General features: G+C 39.0%; 1 protein-coding gene across 13 annotated transcripts in view; it reads right to left on the bottom strand.

Annotated features, from left to right (window-relative positions):
* CSNK1G1 (casein kinase 1 gamma 1) overlaps positions 1-24301 on the bottom strand; it is a 163556-nt gene that overhangs the window by 17737 nt on the left and 121518 nt on the right. For 6 of the 13 annotated variants that reach the window (XM_045059174.1, XM_045059175.1, XM_023255213.2 and 3 more), the window contains 5 exons: positions 24119-24204; positions 21974-22058; positions 21571-21719; positions 20408-20515; positions 7628-7738 (listed from right to left, as the gene is read on the bottom strand). In XM_045059174.1, the coding sequence (XP_044915109.1) occupies positions 7628-7738; positions 20408-20515; positions 21571-21719; positions 21974-22058; positions 24119-24204 (539 nt within the window). Of the gene's footprint in view, positions 1-7627; positions 7739-8606; positions 8750-9078; positions 10835-17310; positions 17805-20407; positions 20516-21570; positions 21720-21973; positions 22059-24118; positions 24205-24301 lie in introns of those variants that run through there. The other 7 variants (XM_045059176.1, XM_023255217.2, XR_002742895.2 and 4 more) reach the window with 6 other exon arrangements.

The following is a 24301-nucleotide window of genomic DNA, read 5'->3' as shown; positions in this document are numbered from 1 at the left end:
CAAAAAGCATAGCCTTTCTGAGTTTACAAAAACTGGGGCTACAATTAAAGAGGCAGATGCAGTGAGGAGCAGCAGAGCTTAATGTAATATTAGGGAAACGGCACACTTGCCTGTCCCCTATCCAAGTGTCAAGGAAGCTGGCAGAACTTAGTTTACAGGGAGTACAGGCAGGTTGCGTTTTCCAAAAGTGCTGTCAGAGACTCTACGTGACTCAATTCTAAAGACACCCCCTTACAGTGGACAGTAGGAAACACTGTCCAAATGGGTACCTCTGTGTTCTGGGAACACAAATCTAGTTAACTAAACTGTCTAGATATGCCTGATTATGAGGTATTTTCCTTTTAAAAATTATTTAATCTCTGTATTTGCCCCCTAGTTACAAAGTAAGCATGTTTATTGTTAAAAAAAAAAAAAAGAGTATTAAAAAAGACTACATAAGAAAGTGCAGGTTTCCCATGATGAAGTCACATGGACATGGCTAGTGGGAAATTCAGTATATCTTCCTTGAGAACAAGGGCATGCAAATCATTTACATAAAAAGATACCTAGTAAATATTTTAGGTTTTTTGGACTATACAGTCTGTGTGGAAACTACTCAACTCTGCCACTGGACATAAAGGTGGACATATACAACATATAAACAAATGAGTGTGTTTATGTTCTAATAAAACTTTATAAAAATAGGCAGAGGGTGGGATTTAGCCCACTGGCTGTGTTTGCCTCTGCTACTCTACATTGCTTTTTTTTTTCTCATTCTGCATAAACTAACATATATGTATGCTATTCCTCTTATATATATATTTGCATATGTATGTGAAAATAAGTAAAAATGGGGCCAAATTTCATATGTCATTTTACAACTTACTTTTTCCACAACACATCTTGGACATTTCCCATAATACCAGAGATCTCTATTCACTGTATGGAAGTATTATGTTAGTTAATGCCTAATTAATGAACATTTAGTTGCCTCAGATTTTCTGGTATTAGAAACAAGTGGCAACATGGGGCGCCTGGGTGGCTCCGTTGGTTTAGTGTGGGACTTCAGCTCAGGTCATGATCTCACAGTTCATGGGTTCCAGCCCCACATCGGGCTCTGTGCCAACAGTTTCAAGCTTGGAGCCTGCTTCAGATTCTGTGTCTCCCTCCCTCTCTGCCCTTCCCCTGCTTACACTCTGTCTCTCTCTCTCTCTCTCTCAAAAATAAATAAACATTAAAAAAATGTTAAAAAAAAAAGAAACAAGTGGCAACATTCTAAACTGCAGCATCTACAATAGCTATATGCCACATGTGGCTACTGAGCACTAAAAATGTAGCTAGTCCAAACAGAGATGTTCTGTAAGGGTAAAATACACACTAGATTCCTTCCTTCCTTCCTTCCTTCCTTCCTTCCTTCCTTCCTTCCTTCCTTCCTTCCTTCCTTCCTTCCTCCCTCCCTCCCTTCCTCCTTCCTCCCTTCCTCCCTCCTTCCTCCCTTTCCTTCCTTCCTTCCTTCCTTCCTTCCTTCCTTCCTTCCTTCCTTCCTTCCTTCCTTCTTTCTTTCTTTCTTTCTTTCTTTCTTTCTTTCACATTTATTTTTGAGAGAGAGAGAGAGAGAAATAGAGCATGATTAGGTGAGGAGCAGAGAGAGACAGAGACACAGAATCTGAAGCAGGCTCCAGGCTCTGAGCTGTCAGCACACAGCCTGACACAGGGCTCGAACTCACAGACTGCGAGATCATGACCTGGGCCAAAGTTGGACGCTTAACCGACTAAGCCACCCAGGCGCCCCCACACTAGATTTCTAACACTCCATAAAAAAAGTAAAATACCTTAGAATCTTTTTGAAGATTTTATTTTTTTTACTACTTTTAAAAATATTTATTTTGGGGAGAGTGCAAGCAGGATAGGGGCAGAAAGAGGGGACAGAGGATCCGAAGCAGGCTCCGCATGGACAGGCTGACAGCAGCAAGCCCAATATGGGTCTCAAACTCACAACCCCCAAGATCATGACCTGAGCTGATGCTCAACTGACTGAGCCATCCAGATGACCTTTAAGATTTTATTTTTAAGTAATCTCTACACCCAACTCGAGGTTCGACTTTACAACCCTGAGATCAAGTCTCATGCTCTACCGACTGAGCCAGCCAGGCACCCCCTCATAAATATTTTTAATACTGACTATACATTGAATTATTTTAAACTGGGTTAAAGTATATTATTAAAATTACTATCACCTGATTATGTTTACCTTTTCAATGTGATTACTAGAAAATATGAAATCACAAACGATTGATGTCCTGTTTAGCAGCACTGTTCTAGAATATGTATCTTCAGTATCTGTGCATTTCTAAGGAATATTTATCTGAAACTGGATTCGCTGAATCAAAAAGTGTAGATATTTGATTTGAAAAGATTGTGCCGAAGAATTCTCTAAAATAGCTGTAATTCACATTTCAACAATAGTAGATGGATAGGTTCTTAAATTTATAATTTACTACAAATGTGATAGATGAAAACTGATATGTATGTATGTGTGTGTGCGTGTGCGTGTGTGTATCTGTCTATGTATTTTTTAAGTTGTTAGGTTTTGTTTAAATCAGACTTCTATGAACACACTGCATAAAGAAGCACATATTTCTACAAGGATCATTAGGAAAAACAGCAGTCTCTTTCCCCTATTCCACCATTTCACCTCCTTTACAACTGATTCTTTTATTTTACCTCCACATCTCTGAGTTGCATGCATCTTGATTCTTCATTTTTAGGCATATATTCACCTTTTTCATCCTTCTAGTTCCATTATAGTTTTTTAAAAACTTTATTTATTTAAAGTAATCTCTATACCCAACATGGGACTTGAACTCATGACCCTGGGATTAAGAATCTGCAAGCTCTTCTGACTGAGGCAGCCAGGTGCCCCTTTCATTACACTTTATACTGTAATTTTAACTAGATCAATTCTTAGTTTTACATTATGACTATTAAAAACTATAGCTGTACCACGAAGTATATACCATGGTTCTTTACTTCCCTGTATAATTTCCTTTTTTCCTTGGAGTTAATTATCTTTTAAATTTTATTTACTTATTTAATGTTTGTTTATTTTTGAGAGAGAGAGAGAGAGAGAGACAGAGTGCAAGTGGAGGAGGCGCAGAGAGTGAGAGAGACATAGAATCTGAAGCTGTCAGCACAGAACCCAGTGTGGGGCTGGAACTCACAGACTGCAAGATCATGACCCGAGCTGGAGTTGGAAGCTTAACCGGCTGAGCTACCAACCGGCCACTAAAATTTATTTTTACTTAGGTTTTGATGTATTAGTTGTAATCATTAATTCTAACCAAACTCTGTCATTTATCTACCCAGCTGCTTTCAAGATATTCTGACAAATTGGTATCCTAGTCATTTCATCATCTTGGTAAAATTGTTCTCAAGGCCCCCTGAACACCTATGTTTGGGACAGGCTATCCTCTTCTACTGGTGCACTGCTGTCTTTCTGGGATCTCCTAACTTTACCATTGCACTGGGGAGTCCCTTCACTTCTTTCATGTGTCAGATCTTATTTCCTGGATCCCATATATTCCTCTTCGTTGGTTTATTCACTCATTTTCACAGTGCACAAGGGTACACGAGAAGTAAAATTTTTAAGAGCACAAATTTTTGAAAACAGCTTTCTATATTCCAACCAGACTGACAGTTTGGCTGAGTATAGAATTCCACACTGGAAATAATTTTCTCTTAGAATTTTGAAAGCATTGTTCATTGCCTTCTAGCTTCCAGAACTGCTTATTCAGAAATTTGAAGCTGCACTAATTCCTGATCCTTTCTTTGCATGTTGACTGTTTCTCTTTCTGGAAGCTCAAAAGATCTTCTCTTTGTCCTCCATGTTCTGAAATTTCACAATGATGTACCTTGGTATGGTTCTATCATCCATTATGCTGGGCATTCAGTAGGCTCTTCTGATCTGGAAACAAGTCTTTATGAGTTCTGGGGAATTATTTTGTTAATGATTTCCTCTACCCCACTTTCTCTGTTCTCTCTCTGGAATTCCCATTATTAAGAAATTAGACCTCCTGAACTTTAAATCTCACGTTGTTTGTATTATTTCATTTTTAAAATCATTTTAAATTTTTTTAATTGAAGTACAGTTGACATATATTAGTTTCAGGTGTATAGCATAGTGATTTACCAATGATCTACATTACAAAATGCTCACCACAATAAGTATATTGCCCTCTGTCACCATACAGTTATTATATGATTAAAAAAAAATTTTTTTTTAATCTCTGTGCCCCATGTGGGACTCAAACTTATGACCCTGATATCAAGAGCCGCATGCTCTACTGACAGCCAACCAGGTGCCCTCAAAGTTATTACATTATTGGCTATATTCCCTGTGCTGTGTTTTTCATCCCTTTGACTTACTTATTTTCTAATGGGAAGTTTGTACCTTTTTATTTATTTTTTATTTAAATCAATGTCAGTTAATATATATAATAATAACATAATAATGATTTCATGAATAGGATTTAGTGTTTCATCGCTTACATATAATACCCAGTGCTCATTCCAACAAGGGCCCTCCTTAATGCCCATTGCCCATTTAGCCCATCCCCCTGCCCAACATCCCACCAGCAACTCTCAGTTTGTTCTCTGTATTTAAGAGTCTCTTATAACAAACTGAGGGTTGATGGGGGGTGGGAGGGTGGGTGATGGGTATTGAGGAGGGCACCTTTTGGGATGAGTACTGGGTGTTGTATGGAAACTAATTTGACAATAAATTTCATATATGGGAAAAAAAATAAAATTAAATAAAATTAAAAAAAAAAAGTCTCTTATGGTTTGTCTCCCTCTCTGTTTTTATCTTATTTTTGCTTCCTTTCCCCTATGCTCATGTTTCTTTCTTAAATACCACATGAGCGAAATCATATATTTGTCTTTTGCTTAGCATAATACACTCTAGTTCCATCCACATTGTTGCAAATGGCAAGATTTCATTCTTTTAGATTGCCAAGTAATATTCCATTATAATACCACATCTTCTTTATCCATTCATCGATGGACATTTGAGCTCTTTCCATACTTTGGCTATGTTGACAGTGCCCCTTCATATCAGCATTTTTGTATCCTTTGGATAAATACCTAGTAGTGCAATTGCTGGGTTGCAGGCTAATTCTGTTTTTAATTTTTTGAGGAACCTCCATACTGTCTTCCAGGGTGGCTGCACCAGGTTGCATTCCCACCAGCAGTGCAAAAGGGTTCCTCTTTCTCTGCATCCTCGCCAACATCTGTTGTTGCCTAAATTGTTAATTTCAGCCATTCTGACAGGTGTAAAGTGGTATCTCATTGTGGTTTTGAGTTCTATTTCCCTGATGATGAGTGATGTTGAGCATCCTTCCATGTGTCTGTTGGATGTCTTCTTTGGGAAAGTGTCTATTCATGTCTTTGCCCATTTCTTCACTGAATTGTTTTTTGGGTGTTGAGTTTGGAAGTTTATACCTCTTAATCCTCTTCACCTTTTTGCCTCCCCTCTGGCAACTATCAATTTGTTCTCATATTTATAAGTCTGCTTCTGGTTTGTGTGTGTTTTTTTTTTTTTGATTCCGCAGATGAGTGAAATCATATGGATTTGTCTTTCTCTGTGTGACATATTGCATTTATCACAAAAGCCTCTAGGTCCACCCATGTTGTCATAAATGGCAAGATTTCATTCTTTTTTATGGACGACTAATAGTGTAATGCATGTGTATGTGTGTGTGCATGCATGCACACGTGTGTACCACATCTTCTTTATCCATTCATCTATCGATAGACTCTTGGAGTTGCTTCCATACCTGGGGTAATGTAAATAATGCTTCAATAAACATAGAGGTGCACATACCTTTTTCACTAAGTGTTTTCATCTTCTTTGGACAAATATCCAGAAGTGGAATTACTAGGTTGCATGGTAGTTCTTTTTTTTTTTTTTTTTTTGAGAAATGTTTTCTACCATTTTAACCTCCATCTTTTTTCTGGGAGCCTTCCTTATATCTCTACCTTCCAAACTCTTCAGTTTTAAAGTTTTTATTATGTTTTTAGTTTCCAAGAGCTCTGTTTTTTCTTTTTCTTTTTAATTTGTTCTTACAATGTTCCTTTTTAAAATAGCATCCTATCCTTACTTCATAGTTGCGATATCTTCTGTCTGTGGGGATATTAATAATGAAGTTTTTGTTGTTGTTGTTGTTACTGTTGTTGTTTGCGTTGGTCCCTTTTTTATTAAAGGCTTTCCTCAGAAATCTGATAATCCTCCATCTGCTGCCTATACTTAAAAGTGAGAGACTGCAGGGGTACATGGGTGGCTCAGTTGGTTAAGCATCTCTCTCTTGATTTTGGCTCAGGTCCTGATCTCATGGTCAGTGAGTTCAAGCTCTGCATCAGGTGCCATGCTAGCAGTGTGGAGCCTGCTTGGGATTCAATCTCTCTTATTCTCTGTCCCTCTCTTGTTCGCTCTCTCTCAAAGTTAAAAAAATAAACTTAAAAATAATTACACAAGTGGGAGACTGCAAAGACTACAGTCTTAAGTATTTAAGTATGGATCACACATTTATTTAGTGTCTGTACCTTTTCTTCAGGATAGCACCCCTCCCTCAAAATGTGCCTCATTTCCTCTTATCCACAGCCCCTCTATTTTGCCCTTAGCAAAGAATAAGTCTTTGGTCTTTGCTGGGGTGGGAGAGAGCATCTAGGGTTCTGTGGCTTCCTAGAACACAGACTTTTTTTACCTAGATGTTCCTGTTTTTCTGATTTTTTTTTGTTTTTTTCTACAGAACCACAGCTGTCTCCTGACTTCCTGTGAATAACACGATCTTCAGTGCATCACTTCATATAAAAAAGCATATGCTAGACAATCAAGCCTATCAAAATGCATTTCTACATGTAAAAGGTTTGTCTATCCCTTTATATGATTTGGTAGCTCTGAGTTCACCTGTGTGCCCCAACTGGTGGTGTCACTTAATAGTATGAAAGATGTATTTAAGATTATTAAAACAGTGACATGTAAGAAAAGTAAAGAGACACAAGATATTCTTATGTACTAGAGACAACAGAGCTTCAAAATAGTCCAAATGAAATCAGAAATAATTCCCCAAGACCACACTTTTTCCAGAAAGAAAAAAGAAACAGCCCAACTTCTTGGGTACGCATTCAAAAATGGTTGGCTTGGACCAATTAGCATTCTCACGTTACGTGCTAAGGCACATATCATCATGAAATGAGCTACATTATGCAGTCCTCTATCCAAAAAATACTTACTTTATACATTTCAAGTCTTTAAAATTCACATACTTGACACTAACATACTTGTACCTTGACGTTATTTTTACAGTTTATCATGAGTTGTATCAAGGTTGTAGGACACGTTTAACCAGAAATCAGTATCAGAAACCACAGAGATGTTTCTTAGTCAATGACAGCCAACAATCATCTCATCCAGTGATTCTTCCAAGTCTACTTAGGCAGAAAATCAGCACACAGATATTCAGTTAACTATAGAAACAGCTCAACCTTGCAGTAAGTTTCCTTTTTAAAGGAACCAAAGTTTCAGAAGCAAGTCAACATTCCACCAGCCAAGCTGAGAAGGCCAAGAAAAGGCAATAAAGGCAGTAAGTACCTGCACTGATCCCCCATGGCGGTCTGCAGCCAAGTGAGACGTCAGGTACGAGGTATTGGTCTGCCGGCTGGGCTGGATTTCCCACTCTCCTCGGCGCTCTGACGATGCAGTCTGCTCAGGCATTAGGAAGCATGAGAGCAAGATATGGAAGGAAAGGTGAAGCAACAGCAAGCAATAACAAAATCAAGTACATCAGTGTCCCTGAGGGTTTTGTTTTCGTTTTGGATTTTAAACTAACAACCGCTGCAAAGCACTGGAAAAAAGTTAGCTTGGCTACATTCACTGCAGCCCAATGAGCCAACACATGACACTCTACAGCACACCATCCTCACCCAGACACAGAAAAACAATAATCACCAAAAGGGTGGGGGGGACCACCAGGGAACCACCAAAAAGCTGGAATCAATTTTAGCTTCCATATTAGTAAAATTTCAGTAGCCACTAAGCAGACCAAATTCAGAATGTTAAGACTATTGGACAAAGGAACAATCATACTTACAAATCATTTCACTGATTAAAGATCTACCTAAATAGACAGTAGTCAATACAGAAAATTCCTAGCATTAGGAATCAAGATAATATGGCTTTTAGGGAGTTTACCACTCTCAACATAAACCTCCACAAGACTTTCAAATACAATAAAATGAGCAGTGGCAGTGCTGGAATATACTTTCTTATCTAAGAGAATGAAAAAAGTATCTCTTCAAAACAGGTTCACAGGTCAAGAACATGAAAAGATGGCGGGGCCGGGGAGGGGGGTGGCGGTGGATAAGGCTACAATGTTTTCCTGCTTCCTCTAGCTAATGGCCTCTAGTCTGGAATTACAAATAGTTTTAGATAGGACTACTATGAATTATTTTCCTCGAGATATCAAAAGGCAGATCTTTCCCCCAGAAAAAGGAGGGCTTTCAATCCAAAACCTTTTTGAGTTCTCCTTTCAGTTCTGCTGTCATTCAGGCTCTCTTCATTCCTTCTTTACCTGTTTTTTAGATCTCATACTATTCTGATCTTGCTCATTTGTGATTTTTGTTCTGAAGAATCTGTTTAGGTGCCTCTTCCCCTGTACCAGATGGCTGAGGAGGTGTTAACATCATGATGCTCAGCTGTAACAGTCCTAAGGCTCTACAAAATGAAAAATGAGGAGTTGGAGAGGCAGCAATGAGGGATTGGTAAATCAAATTTTAATTGCTGCTGATATAAACAGCAGCAGGGGTTGGGATGTGATATTGCTGCTCTGCACGAAAACCAGCAAGGATGCAATAAATCTTAGAGATGTTCACAGCTATCAATGGTGCATTTTATAAAAAAGAAAAAGAAAGAAGTGGTGGTTTGAGACTCATACTCAGTCTCCCTCTTCTGTATCTCATTGACAAGAGTTGTGTAAAGCTCAAGTGTAAGTCACTAAAAAAGCTTTTTACATTAAAAGAACAACAACAAACCCAAGCCTCATATACCAGCTAAAACTTACTCATCTTTATTAATGTAATATGAAGCCACATGGGTAACAGCACTGTAAAGGATCTTGGCCATGTTTTCTGATATTCCTCATGGAATGAGCATATTCTGTAAGGAGGCAGCTTGTATTAATTTGCTTGCTATATTCTCGAACCAAAGAGGGGTTTGGCTCTCTATACCTCTAGTCACATTTGAGAATCAAAAGTACCCAAAATATCTGTCCCTCCAACTATTTCTGCCAACAGAGGTTCAGATGTTTCACTTTTCAAAATAAGACTGTGGTTTATAACATACTCTTAGTTTTTATAAATTTATTGACAGTATCCATATTCTCAGAGCACTTAATCTCATGTCTTCTTATTAGTAGAGATTTGAGAATAAATCAGGTTTTTTTTTTGAATCTTTTATTTTTTTATATAATCCCTACACTCAATGTGGGGCTCGAACTCACAACCCAAAGATCAAGAGTTGCACACTCTACCAACTGAGCCAGCCAGGTGCCCCGAGAATAAATCTGTTCTAATACTATAAGTAATATCAATAACTATTTTGTATTAGTGATAGCTTCTTTAGTTCTCTCTAGGACTTTATTTAAGCTCCTAAACTACTATGAACAACTGTCAGTTCTCAAAAACTTCAAATGTTTAAACAATATCCACACATTTATAAGCCATTCAGTGTTGTTTTGAGTTCCATGATAAAATATTTAATGTGATTACTTTTTTCATGAATGCTCTGTTTTGCACTTGTTTTTAAGGCAGATAAAACTGAATGAAAATGGCAAGAAATGTACGTATAAAACTCATATGCTTTTAAGTTTAACAAAACCTGGACAGCTGATCAACTACTATTTCCATTTTTTACTGAAACACATATCAGAAGTCTGGTTTGATGCTACTGTCTGATTCACAGGACTATGTAGTTATTTATATTCATTCTAGCTAAATACATAATTTATTCAAAGAATGAACATTTATGTCTGGATTTCAAAAATAGCAAGACATTTTCCAAAGGCCTAAAGTCATACTCCATCTCCATCATTAAAGCAGTGTGTTATTTATCTTTTAGAAAGAGAAAAACAATGTTAACAATTCCAGGCTGCTTCCTAAATGCTTCCACTGTGATGAATGAAGAGCACACTGCACCAGACTACTGCCCTCCAGTGACTTCTATATCCACTGAAAGCAACAAAACCAAGAGACAGATGTGAACCTGCGGTTGTCGGTTCATCACTTTGGGAATTACTTTTCATCATAATACTAAACTCTGTGGCTATTCCCTTCTAGAATTTAAGGGCTTAGACTGGTATATATAAGTGGATAAAGGAGAAAGGGTCATTTTCCAGTTTTAGAAAGCAACTGAGTGCCCAGGAACTAGATGAAACTGAGGAATCTTGACAAGTACAGTGTTCTGCTCGTGTACCTGATAGGTATTCTAGGCAATGCTGTGTACAGGGGATTAGGACTGGGCAGAATCAGCACAGTATATAGTCCTACTAAGCAAACCAGTACAGGAGATCGGCATGTGAACTTTTCACTCTCAAAGACCACGCATGCACACGTGTCTATCTAAAAGGCAGTCAGGAGCTTCGATGGACAGAAGAGTCACTCAGCAATATCAATTTCTCTGCATTACTTGAAAGGCAAAGGTCCACATGGAGTGTGTAAATTCCCAAAGGCAGGAGCAGGAATCTCAAGCAGTAGGAATTCCTTGGGGGGAACGCTTTAAAATCTTCTGTTGGGATTGCATTACCTGTGTGGAAATGCTTGGTTTACTATCCAGTAGATGAACATGGAAATAAGAAAGTGGCGATCCAGCTTAACATAAATCAAAGACAAAGCTAACAAAAGTTACTTAAGGGGAAACACCGAGGAGCCTGGTGTAAAAAGTCAAAACCACCACCCGTGATTTAGGGCAGAGGAAATGAATCTCTCCCAGCAGTCACCTAGCAGGGATTAACGGACAGACATTGGGGACAATGACACAAGAGGGCAGGAAAATACTTTCTGAAAACATCTCAGATACCATCTATGGCTTGAAAATTCTTTCCAATACTTATCAGAGATAAAGCTCCTGTTCTGAAACAAAAGGCAGGCAAACATTTTTCTCCTGTTGCAGCAAATAAATCATTGAATTCCATTCATTATATAAAGTTATATAGTTATTCTGAAAAGTTAATTTTGATTATATTTATAAAGAACTTTCTCCATTTCACTTTATGGCTCCCAAAGTACTCCCAAACAGAACATTTTGGTTTCACATGCTGGTCTTCTAGGCCTCATTATATAATTACAGTCTTAAGCTATAATTAACAAAAATAGAGACTGAGTAGTACCAAAAGGTTAGCAATGAATACACTAGATTACATTGTCTTACCACGCTTCCAAGATGAAAAACAATTTTGTTGTGCTTGCTTTGGCAGCACATACACTAAAAAAAAATTTTTTTTTAATGTAATAGGGGTAAGATGTAAGGAGAAAAAAATGGGGCAAGAAATACCTCAAGAAATTTTTCTGGAGCATATTTGACCTTAGGTATGAAATTTTTAAAAGGTGGCAAGGTTACTGAAGTGTATACTTCAACAAAATTAAAAAATTTTCTTCTGTTAAGTTCATGAAATAGAACCAAATTTCTGTGCCAGACAAGGATGATTCCATGCAACCTGCTGTGTGTGTAAACAATGCCTTCTTGTATTCTACAACCTTGATAGTGAAGATCAGAGATGCTGGAAAATCACTGATAACCTGGGAGGGATTATTCCCAAATTCAATAAATGCAGGCCCACAGAGACAGTAGTGTCAATTCTGCGAAGCTCTGAGAAAAATCACGGAACCATTCCAGAGGTCTGAAACACTCTACTCAAACCCTGGTTATTCTTATTAAAAAAAATTTTTTTAACATTTATTTTCAAGAGACAGAGTGGGCAGGGGAGGGGCAGAGAGAGAAGGAGACACAGAATCTGAAGCAGGCTTGAGACTGAGCTGTCAGCACAGAGCCCGACGCAGGGCTTGAACCCATGAACTGTGAGATTATGACCTGAGCCGAAGTCAGAAGCTCAACGGACTGAGCCACCCTGGCGCCCCTGCTTATTCTTATTCAAAAGGGTAGAAGCCACCCTTCAATCCCCATCCTGCCACAACTAGAGAAGGATGACTTATCTAGGTAGGACTACTCCAGATTCGCCTTCCTACAACACAAGATGTCTGCTGAAATACAAAATATTGAAGACTACACAAAACTTTTATAATTTTTAAGTAGGCTCCATGTCCAACATGGAGTTTGAACTTGTGACCCTCAGATCAAGAGTCACGTGCTTCACTGACTAAGCTAGCCAGGGACCACTGCACAAAGAGAACTTTTAATATGGAATACAGGATTAGAGCAGAGGTGAGTAGCAGCAAATAGGTGACAAATGGGAGAAGGTAAGAAAATGACTGAATTTCAGTTTTCTTTACACTTCCTTGTTTCGATGTCTCCCTTTGGATAAAGGTCCCAGAAATGAGGAGGGACAGCCCCATTCTGCACAGGGCTCTATGCTGGAGGGTGACAGGATGAAAGTACAATCTCTATACCCAAGTTCCTGCTAGACAGCAGGCAGCAAGTTAGGAAATTACACACAGGTCAAAGGGACGTAAACTTTCTCTGGGCACACTCATCTGCCTCTTCAACTAACAAACTATGAACCTTGCTGAAAACGAAGTAGTATTATGTCAAAAGAAGTGAATAGAGAACTAATCAACTTTTGTTTTTCCAAAGCCACTGGACTTTCAAAAGAATCTATAAAGATACTCATTTTAGCAAGATCTTTAGCCATCTTGGCTACTTAGCAACCTGGCTTAATCTCTCCTTTGGAAAAGCTATGTTTATAACAAGCTTCTTCCAGTAAGCACCACAGCACTAAACCACAACATACTTTTCTAAGGCTTTACATCCCTTTAATCTCATCTCTTGGGAGTCAAGATACAAACAAACCAATCTGAACTAATTTTTTTTTTTTTTAAAGGATTTTACTTTTAAGTAATCTCTAAATCCAACATGGGGCTTTAACTCACAACCTCAAGAGGTGCATGTTCCACACACTGAGCCAGCCAGGTGCCCTTGAAACACTTTTACTGGGGGAACACCTTCAAAACTCAACATGACGACACTTTCAAGTTTTATTGCTCATTTCTTGTGTGTTTATAAGGTACTGAGTTAATTTAAATATGGTTCTTTTAGATGGATGAGAGATCGGCTTTTCTGACATTTGATTCATATTTTCCTGCCTAGCCAAACTTGATAATTTGTAAATGAACAGTTCACCCAGTAGAAAATTACAAAAATGAAATTATTTCCCCTGAACACATATTGTACATATAAAAATGAGTAAGTGCGATTCAATATTATGATGTTAGGATACCATGTCTGATAGAGTTTAACAGTTCTTGATGACCAATGTGACTCTTTCCAACCTCAAAACAGATCTGTTCTCTCTAACCTCCTAGGTCAAGTACCCCTTCTTCATATGCCCACAGAAACCTATGTAACTATCAAAATTGCTGAACCATGGTAGCATGTGTATAGCATTTACTTGAGTAAGGACTGCCACAGGCTTAGATTTAGAAAGAGCAGGAAGCATACTCCTGCACGCACATCCTAGTCAATGCAAGATTCTATATCTAGCACACTGAGCAAACACAATGAATAAAACCTTCAACAGTGCAATACACTGCACTCCAAATTAGATCTCTGGATACCGCCAGGACTTACTTCCTGATCACATTTGATCGGAGAATGCAAAGGGAAGCTCTGCCAGGTAGAAAGAGGCAGAACTATTTTTCAACCCCTTCCTAATGGATGGTTCTTTACAGAGGAACCACAGCCATGGTAAGATTTACCATCTTTGGACCTGGGAAAGCACAAATACCAAGGGGAAAATAACAGAAAAGACAAATCCATTGGTAATTTTCTAAATTGATCTAGCTTTTATCAGTATTTGTTCTATCCAAACTCATGATTTAATTATAGTTCTCTAGCTGGGTAAAATTTACATTAAAAAAATGTTCTTAAACATCTGATATTAACATAGTTGTAAAAAACAGATTTAGTATATATAGGTGAGTTTAGTATTTTTTTATTAAAAAAAATTTTTTTAACATTTATTTATTTTTGAGAGACAGAGGGCAAGCAGGAGGGGGACAGAGAGAGAGGGAGACACAGAATCTGAAACAGGCTCCAGACTCTGAGCTGTCAGCACAGAGCATGACGCAGGGCTCGAACCCACAAACCATGAGATCATGACCTGAGCCGAAGTCGGATGCTTAACCGACTGAGCCATCCAGATGCCCCTATGTAGGTGAGTTTAAATGCAGTTCTTTGGGAACCATATTTGAGATCTATCAATGCATCTAGGAACCAAATAGTACTCAATTCAATATACCTACAATTTAGAATAGCAAAGCCTATTTTCTCTGAAAATTCTCATTGTAATGGAAGAGAACGAATACAACTGCCTGAACTTACTTCGCAGCAAGAGCCTATTTTATTATTTTTTTAACATCCTTCATCTTCAGGACAGTCTAGCCCTACTCGAGCTGCCAAAGGAGGCAGAATGGATCTTTGTGGAAACAGAAAACAAGTAGGAAGAAAAGCGTGCAATTTATTTTTCATGGAAGGTTAAATAAAAATCTATATTTTAAATAGACATCTGACTTCATCTATGCTCATTTGACAGACTCATTCATTCATTCATTCATTCACTCATTCATTCAAACAATTACTACTGTAGACGTTGTTTTTAGGTGTTAGGGAGATAGCAATGAACAAAGCAACAAAAATCTCTACCCTTATTTATAGGCTTACATTTAAGAAAGCTGAGGCCCCCCCAAAAGGTTAAATGTCCTATGGCCAAAGCCTTGGGCTAAGCTAAAATCAAGTTCTGAGCTCCCCTTCTTTCTCCTCCTACTCTAAGTATAGGACTAAACAGCCTGTTAATCTCCAGTCTCACTCCTCCACCACAACTGAAGAGCAGATTTACCCAGAATGAGACTCTGTTGGCACTATCATCAATGTTACCTCCATGCTCTGACTTCCAAATATGTCACTGTTTTTTGTTTTTTTTTGAAAGTCCTCCTCTGCGTGTTGGCCACCTTCAGCTGGAATACACTGCTAGTATTTAAAAGTCAAGATGCCTAGGGGCACCCAGGTGGCTCAGTCGGTTGACCATCTGACTGTTGATTTCGGCACAGGTGATGGGATCAAACCCCAGGTCAACTCTTTGCTGGGTGTGGAGCCTGCTTAAGACTCTCTCTTCGCCCCTCCTTTGCACATGCATGTGTGCTCTCTCTCTTTCAAAAACAAAACAAAACAAAACAAAACAAAACAAAACGTGACAAAAATTCAAGATGCCTAAAATCAAACTCCAAAGAAGTTTCTCCCCCAACTTTCCCATTTCCAGTAATTATACCACCTACCCCCCAGTTATTCAGGCTTCAAAATCTCAGCAACTACTCTGACTCATCCTTCTCCCTCCATCTTGGCATGCACGTGGGCTACCAAGTCTGGCAGATCACACCCTTATATCATTTTTTCACTGCTACAGCCCATCTAGGCCCCCTTAACCTCCGAAGTGGATGCACTGCGTTCTTAATTGTCTCCAGGCTGGCTGTCAAGCCATTATTATGTTCTGTGCCAAAAAATTTCTAAAGCCAAGTTTTGATCACATCACTCCTCTCTGTCCATAAACCTTTAGTACCTACCTATTCCCTACTGAAACTAAGTATCAACTCTCCAGCCCATCATTCCAGGAACTTCATCAAATGGCTCCAAGATAATTTTCCTAGCCTTGTCTCCTTTATCCACACCATATATTTTAGGAAAATGAACTAGATAACTTCTTGTTGCTCATATTTCCTTTTTGCATGGAATGCCTCTTTCATGCCCACGTTACTCTTCCAAGAGCACTTCAAATGCACCTTCTTTCATGAAACTGTCACGCTCAAACTAGATGAAATGTCTTCTTCTTCCAATCTCTGATGATGATAATTTGAAACTTGGGGAACTTCTCTGTTCTGCCTTGTGTTATGGTTATCTGGCTACCTGGCTGATCTACCTGGCAATTCTTTGAGGACAATGACTCCCTACTTATCTTGGTATCCCCAGGACATACTTTCACAGAGCAGGTCTCCAGCTAGACTTATTTAGTCAAAGTTGCTGAGAAAAAGTTAGCTGCCCTTAAAGTGAGGTTAATACTTGTCAGGATCTCTCAAAGAGAGATTTTACTTTCTTCTTTTGCTGATTTCAAAACTTGAAAAGTACCAATCCAAAAAATAACATACTTATTTCAATTCTTGGAGTAATGTAAAGGGCATATTTGGCTGCAATTTTTCTGAAAAAACAAGCACAAAACCCTAAAAACATAAGAAAAGAACCCTAAAGATGGAATAAAAGCAAAGAGACCAGACTAAGACACAGTGTAAAGGTAGAACAGATACTAGAAATACATTTACCCACAGGGCAGAGTGCAGAAAGAATTCAACCCAGCAAGGATTCAGAATCCTGCTGGGAGAGAGGTATAAAATTTGCATTAATGTGGGGAATTTCAATCCCTTAGCAGCCAAGGGATACTAAAAACCCTAAAAAGAAAAAAGAAATCAGAGAGAGTTTCAAGATTCAATTCTTCAGAAAGAAGCTTATTATTGCACTGCAGTAAGATTTCCTAATTATACACACGAGTTTAAAGACCCTTCACTTAGGGGCGCCTGGGTGGCGCAGTCAGTTGAGCGTCCGACTTCAGCCAGGTCACGATCTCGTGGTCCGGGAGTTCCGGCCCCCGCGTCGGGCTCTGGGCTGATGGCTCGGAGCCTGGAGCCTGTTTCCGATTCTGTGTCTCCCTCTCTCTCTGCCCCTCCCCCGTTCATGCTCTGTCTCTCTCTGTCCCAAAAATAAATAAACGTTGAAAAAAAAAATTAAAAAAAAAAAAAAAAGACCCTTCACTTAAATGTACACTGAGGGGCACCTGAGTAGCTCCCTCAGTTTAACCGTTTGCCTCTTGATTTCAGCTCAGGTCATGATTCCAGGGCTGTGGGACTGAGTTCCACATAGGGCCCCATGTTGGGCATACAGCCTGCTTGGGATTCCCTCCCTCCCTCTCTCTTTCTCCCTTCCACCCTCCCTCAGCCCCTCTCCTGCTTGCTCTTCTCTCAAAATAAATAAATAAATAAATAGATAGATAGATAGATAGATAGATAGATAGATAAATAATTTTTTAATCGGCATACTTTTACTCAGCGTACTTTTACTCAGATACTAGCTTTGACTGATTTTTTCACCCTGGCAATCCAGGTTTTCAACATCTCTTTTTCCCATACTTTAAAAATCCAATCAAAACAGCAGCATTGATTAAGAATTCACTGAAGCAGAAAAGACATGGAAAACTATAGGAAATACCTATTTTAATTTGAAATATTCTGAAAACATGAGTACTCGGGCAGATATGCTGATTATGTGGACTTCACTACTGACTACTGATTTTTTTTCTTTCCATACCTTTTCTATTTAAGTGCATTTTTCATTATAGGATAATGTAACTTCTTCATAGAATAGTCTGGAAAAATATTACCTACAACATTATCTGTTTCTTCTAATATGTTGGCATTATCTCCTTCCACTGATTTTTTCATTTTCCCTTTCCCTGAGGGGAAATCATGCTGTCATTCTAATTTTGTACTCTGATTTCTTCACCCTACAAACCATAAACATCTTCAAGTTGCTACAAGTTTTCCTAAATATTATTTTAAGTGGCTACATAATATTCTACTGAATAAGCCCACTACAGTTTACCTTATTATAACCCAGTTTTTTTGCTAAAAGATTTCAGCTGGATCCATAACCATTCCCTTAATAATAAGTGGATCATTTCTAAAACGTTTGTTTCAAGTGACACTGTGACAATTTTATGCACATAACTTAATCTATATCGTGGGTTGTTTCTTAAAATGGATTCCAATAATTGATTCTGGATTTTCAAAGTCCAGAGCCATGTCTCAGAGTGTCAATTTAAGTGTGCACTCAGCTACACTTTTAACAAGAGAGGTAGAAGAGAACAACCACAGAATCAACAGTATTCTGTGTCAATCAGAAGCCAGTCAAATTGTAATTCCTAGCCAACTACTTTGATTAAAGCATGTAACTATGGATCCAATTAGTGTATGTGATTTGCTAAACCCCACCTTTTTGCCTGTCTACTCTCTCTTAGCTACTAAATACACAGATTTCCCTCCTTTATACTTTTTTCTTACCAAGACATACATTTTGCCAAAGATATGTGCTTATTGGTGAGTCTATCCATATTTGTGCATGTACTTCACTGTACATGTGTATGTTCTTTCTTTTTAGAAAAAATTTTTAAGTTTTATTTATTTAAGTAATCTTTACACCCAACGTGAGGCTCAAACTCACGACCGTGAAACCAAGAATCACATGCTTTTCTGACTAAGCCAGTCAGATGTTCCCTGTGTGTATGTACTTCTATACGCTATTGTTAACCTATGTACTTTCTCATATGTGCATCTGAAATAAGCATTTTTGCATTTTATTATAAATATGTCTGTGAATATTAAAACGTGAGGTCAGGGTTACGAGCTAATTTGAGAGTTGATAATGACTGAACATGTTGTGTATCTGTTTATTATCCTTTGCTTATTTATCTACTGGGGTCTTCAGTTTTCTCTTAGCAACGTACAGCTGGCCCTTGAACAACACAACGTGGGGGTTAGGGGCACTAACCACTGTGAAGTTGAAAATCCCCATATAACTTCTGACTCCCCCAAAACTTTACTACTAATAGCTGACTGTTGACCAGAAGCCTTCCCAACAACATAAACATTTGATAAACACATACTTTGTATATTATACTCATTATATTGTTTTCTTACAATAAGGATTGAGAAAAGAAAATGTTATTAAAAAATCATAAGAGAAAATTTACAATACTATATTTACATTTACATTTACAATACTATACTATATTTATTTAAAAATTTGTATGTAAGTAGACCCACACAGTTCAAACCTGTGCTGTTCAAGGGTCAATTGTATATGATATAAAGATGAAAGTTGTCATATTTCCTTCCCAGTGACGTCTTTCTTCAAATATTGTCAAATTTGCTGATTTTTGTGTGTTTGCCTCCTCTGTCTTTAAGCTGAGAGAAGCCTCTCACATAGACCATTAGTTTCTCAAACCATGAACACTGAAGGATGGATGGCATGGTCTCCTCTGCAGTGGCCTAAAGCAAAGATGAATCTTCACTTTACTTGGCCAGCTCTAGAATTCACATGGGGACAGGAGCAGAGGTGGAACAGAGGTGCCAGTTTATGCCCAGGTCAGCTAGAAGTCCAAATTACCCACTCTTCTTAATCAGAAAACAAAAACAAAAACAAAACTAAATAAAGATGATCGGGGCGCCTGGGTGGCTCAGTTGGTTGAGTGTCCAACTTCGGCTCAGGTCATGATCTCATTGCTCGTGAGTTCGAGCCCCACGTCAGGCTCTGTGCTGACAGCTCAGAGCCTGGAGCCTGCTTCCGATTCTGTGTCTCCCTCTGTCTCTGCCCCTAACCCACTCGCATTCTGTCTCTGTCTCTCTCAAAAATAAATAAACATTAAAAAAAATTTTTTTAAACAAATAAATAAAATAAAGACGACCAGGGGCGCCTGGGTGGCTCAGTCGGTTAAGTGGCCGACTTCGGCTCAGGTCACGATCTCGCGGTCCGTGAGTTCGAGCCCCACGTCGGGCTCTGTGCTGACAGCTCAGAGCCTGGAGCCTGTTTCAGATTCTGTGTCTCCCTCTCTCTGACCCTCCCCTGTTCATGCTCTGTCTCTCCCTGTCTCAAAAAAAAAACAAAAAAACAAAAAAACAAACATTAAAAATAAATAAATAAATAAATAAATAAATAAATAAATAAATAAATAAATACATAAAGACGACCAAAAGCCACCCCAGCACCAGTGAGAGTACCCCACACTGGACTACAGATGAGACCCCAAATGGGCTACCCTGTTGATCCTGTGTGGTTCGGCAGGTCTTTCGGGCCTGTGGCAGATGGCCCCTTTCAGCCAACAGACTTGGACAAGTCCTAATTCTCTTGACTGGATACTTCGTATCAGGTGCCTGACCACACCTCAGTACCGTTATAGCACCCAGGGATGCTGGAATGTCACCCCACATGCCTGAGAAAAGGCAAGTCCTTTGTATTTAATTTCAGTACATACACTTAAGCAGAGAAGCCGAAAAATTTTGGTTTTAGTAAGAAGTAGAATGTCTGAAACAAGGAAGGTCCAGCACATACCTGATTTCGCAGAGGCTGTTGCTGTGACGGCCGATCCCTGTGTGTGTGGCTTTCTCGAGTTATTGCAGATGCACCAGAATCTACATGAACTGACCCTACTGGAGTAGGCTGGAAAAATATAACAAAAAGTCATATGGAAGATGGGCCCGACTTAACGACTCTGCAAAGGAGAGCATCATTCCAATTCTAATAAAACAGTGGTTAATTGTTTTCAGTCATCATGGGCAGTTTCAAGTCTTCTCACTTTGCTTATCTGCAAAAGGGAGGCCACCTGGTCCTCAATAGCTCATTAGAGAGCAGCTTACCTTGGAAAATAAGAAAACATCCTATAGTGATGTTAGCTTGCTCTCAGGTACTGTGAACTCCTGGCCAGAAGAACTAATTCAAAAGTTTTTCATAATGGGTGCCTGGGTGGGTCAATCCATTAGGCATCCAATTCTTGGTTTTGACGCAGGTTATGATCTCATGGTTTGTGAGTTTAAGCCCCGAGTTGGGTTCCACACAGACAGTGCAGGGCCTGCTTTGGATTTTCTCTCCTTCTCTCTCAGCCCTTCCCCTGCTCATACTCCATCTCTCTCTCACATAAATAAATTAAAAAAATAAAATAAAATAAACAGGCGCGCTTGGGTGGCTCAGTCGGTTAAACATCCAACTTCGGCTCAGGTCATGATCTGGTGGTTCATGAGCTCGAGTCCCATGTCAGGTTCTGTGCTGACAGCTCAGAGCCTGGAGCCTGTTTCAGATTCTGTGTCTCCCTCTCTCTCTCCCCATCCCTCACTCATGCTCAAAAATAAATAAAATTTAACAAAAATTTTTTTAATAAAATGAATAATAAAAAAAAATTTCTTATGGTGCTGGGTTCCACTTCTACAGAAGCAGGACCAGCTTACGTAGCACCAGCTTCTGGATCATTCAAGCAAAAGTTCTTAAGAACTGGCTTAAGTTCTGGTATCTTAGGCCATACTGGTCATAATCTTAAAAACGTATAAAGGAGTTGCTCCTGCTTTCTAACTCTGGTAATTGTAACCTATGGCATCACCCTGAAAAGGCTGGCATACGTCAAGTCCACAGTCAAAGGAATGTTTTTTCCATAGATTTAAGCAGAAAGTCTGGCAAGCGAGGTAGTGCTGGTCTGAAGTGATGAGGTAAAACAGGATACTTACAATAGGTCTCCCGACCCAATCGTAGGCATAGTCAAAGGTGTAGCCTTTCCTTTCAAAGAGGTCTGTGAAGAGGGTCCGTAAATACTCATAGTCAGGTTTTTCAAAGAAGTCTAATCGCCTGACGTAGCGCAGGTACGTTGCCATCTCTTCTGTAGGAAAGAGGTGAAAGGCCATGCTCATGAGCTGAATGCTTCCTATGGTGAGAAGCTCTGAGCCAAGTCAGGAATATTTGTGTTTTCCTTATGACCCAAATGAAAGTGATAAAACCTGTCTTGGTCTAAATGACAATAAAAGGAAATGTGAATTTTCTAGAGAGTGCCCTTATCTAGAGACACCAAGTCATTGTCTCTACCTACTTCAAAGTTTTAGTCACAATGGCTGGAATGTCCTTCTAGCATCCTACCTGGAAAGTTTTCACAGAGAGCTTCAATGGGAGTATTCCTTTTGGTGTCACCAATTTTCTGATATCTCTCTTTTAATGTATCAGCCTGTAGAGCAAAGGTAGAAAGTTATTTGGAAACAGGTGCCAAGTATGGGAGGTCCAATATGTCTGGGGATGCAATGGTTGCTTCACTCAAACTGGCAGGAATTGCTAGGCTCAATCTTCTTTCTAATAAATAAGAAATGTAACAGAGATGATGTATTTAACGTCTGCTCTGTTCTGGAAGGTTTTATTTGCAAATATATTTAGTAGTCTCAGATAAACACCATCAAATGTAATGAGATGAGTGGTTAGGAAAAGGAAATAAAAATATCATATAGCAGTTATTTTCAAAACTGCAGAAGCTTAGTAATCTCCCATGACCACTGGGGTTCAAAAATTCAGCCTTCTCCTTCTTAGATCAGTTCTATTATAAGATTAAAAATATTGCTAATCTAAGTGTGGGGCAGACAGATGGCTCCGCAGAATATTTACTGTGAATCTGAATAGGGGAAAAAAAAAAAAAGAATAAGTAGTAGAAGAAAATGCCTTTCCACAATGTGCTTCCAGAAGGAAAAGTGTTACCTATGATAGAGGCATGGCTAACAGGCTAACAGGTAGGTTTCATATATGTCAGCAGCTCAAACCAAACTAAGTTTGTTCAAGATTATAGACAGAAGGCTCCTGGAGCTTGGACCAACAGTGTAGCCTCAAGGGATTCTTGTGAGGCTCTCCCTAGCTGGCTGCACCCAGTTTTAAGCAATAGTGTTCTATAGTAAGTTGGAGAGGGCTGCCTGGGTGGCTCAGTCGGTTGAGAGTCCGACTCTTGATTTCAGCTCAGGTCATGATCCCAAGGTCGTGAGATTGAGCCTTGGTTCTCTCTCTCTCTCTCCCTCTGCCTCTCTCCTATGCTTGCATGCCTGCATTCCCTCTAAAATAAAAACATAAAAATAAAATAAAATAAAATAAAATAAAATAAAATAAAATAAAATAAAAGTTGGAGAAATTTTAGATCTACAACTGACACTAACATGATTCGTAGACTGTGGGTGAGTTTCAATTAATACACAAATGTATTGCTTGGCTATGTAATGAGTAAAAAGAATATGAAACTCTGACAGCTATCTATACCAATGAAAAGATACATATGACTAGGAGAAGACTAGGACGTGTTAGGAGAAGAATTTAAGGGGAAAGAAATAAAATCTTCCCAAAGGGAAGGGGCAGAAGCTTTACTTTTCAGGACAACGGTCTAGAAAGCACAGCAAATGAATCATTCTGCCCTTCTGGAGGGAGAAAGGGAGGGGGCCAAGGGGTGTGTAAGTACCTAAATCTATTAAGTTTCTTTCCATACTAACATGTTGAAATAAATCACAACTCAAAAATATACCTCACATTTAACTATCTAAAATGGGACTTAAAATGGGTAGGAAGCTCACCATTTCCTAGTCTAACCAGCCAGAGGCACAGAATAATTACAGTGGTTAAAATTATCATCAGTAGTTAACTCTGACACAAATACACTGTACTGATACCTAAGGAAGGCTATTTAAACTACATGTTTCACGAGGAATGGCTATTGTCTGCATAGGCATTTATTGAATAAGACACATGAACAGCAATGTTAAACCTGGATTTTTATTTTAGTTCAGGTGGATCCTTAGCCTTGATAGGATGAATAAATATTTTCCAGTTCTCCTTAGGGGCACACCCAGCTCTGTTGGCCTTGCTGGTAAAATGTGTAGCAGCTGCTGTCATCAATTTGTTCCAGAAATTCCCCAGTACACTGGGAACACTCTTCTTGCTACATAATGGTAGTGGAGGAGGAAAGTGACACAGAGAAAAGCAGCAGTGCCAAGGCTGGGAGGGAACAAGGGAAGAGACTGTGGAAAACCCTAAAACAAGGAAGAAGGATTCACAAGGGGAAGAAGACAAATGTGAGCAAAACAGAGCTCCCAAAGCCCAGGGAAGCATCTACAGTATAGACAATATAACCAGCCCCTGCTTTTCATCTCTGCAGCCAGCCAATCTTCCCAATTGTGCTTCTTGCAGATGTCAAGTCAGCAACCCCTTCATTAACAACTGAGTATTGAAACAAAGCCCTCCACTGAGCACTTTCAAGGATACCTTGAGTCCTTGCCAGGGTAGGCTGCCTCGAAGGAAATACATGAACATATGGCCCAGGGCTTCCAAATCATCCCGCCGGCTTTGCTCTAAAAGGGAAGACAGATCACACATTATGTTTGCAGTTATTAAAGCAGAAAAAGGTTCAAAACCAAGTAATCCCTTCAGAAACCCTTCTGCTCTGGA

The sequence above is a fragment of the Felis catus genome, chromosome B3 (genome assembly GCF_018350175.1).
Source record: "Felis catus isolate Fca126 chromosome B3, F.catus_Fca126_mat1.0, whole genome shotgun sequence".
NCBI classification, from domain to species: domain Eukaryota; kingdom Metazoa; phylum Chordata; class Mammalia; order Carnivora; family Felidae; genus Felis; species Felis catus.
This window is presented reverse-complemented; position numbering and strand designations above follow the sequence as displayed.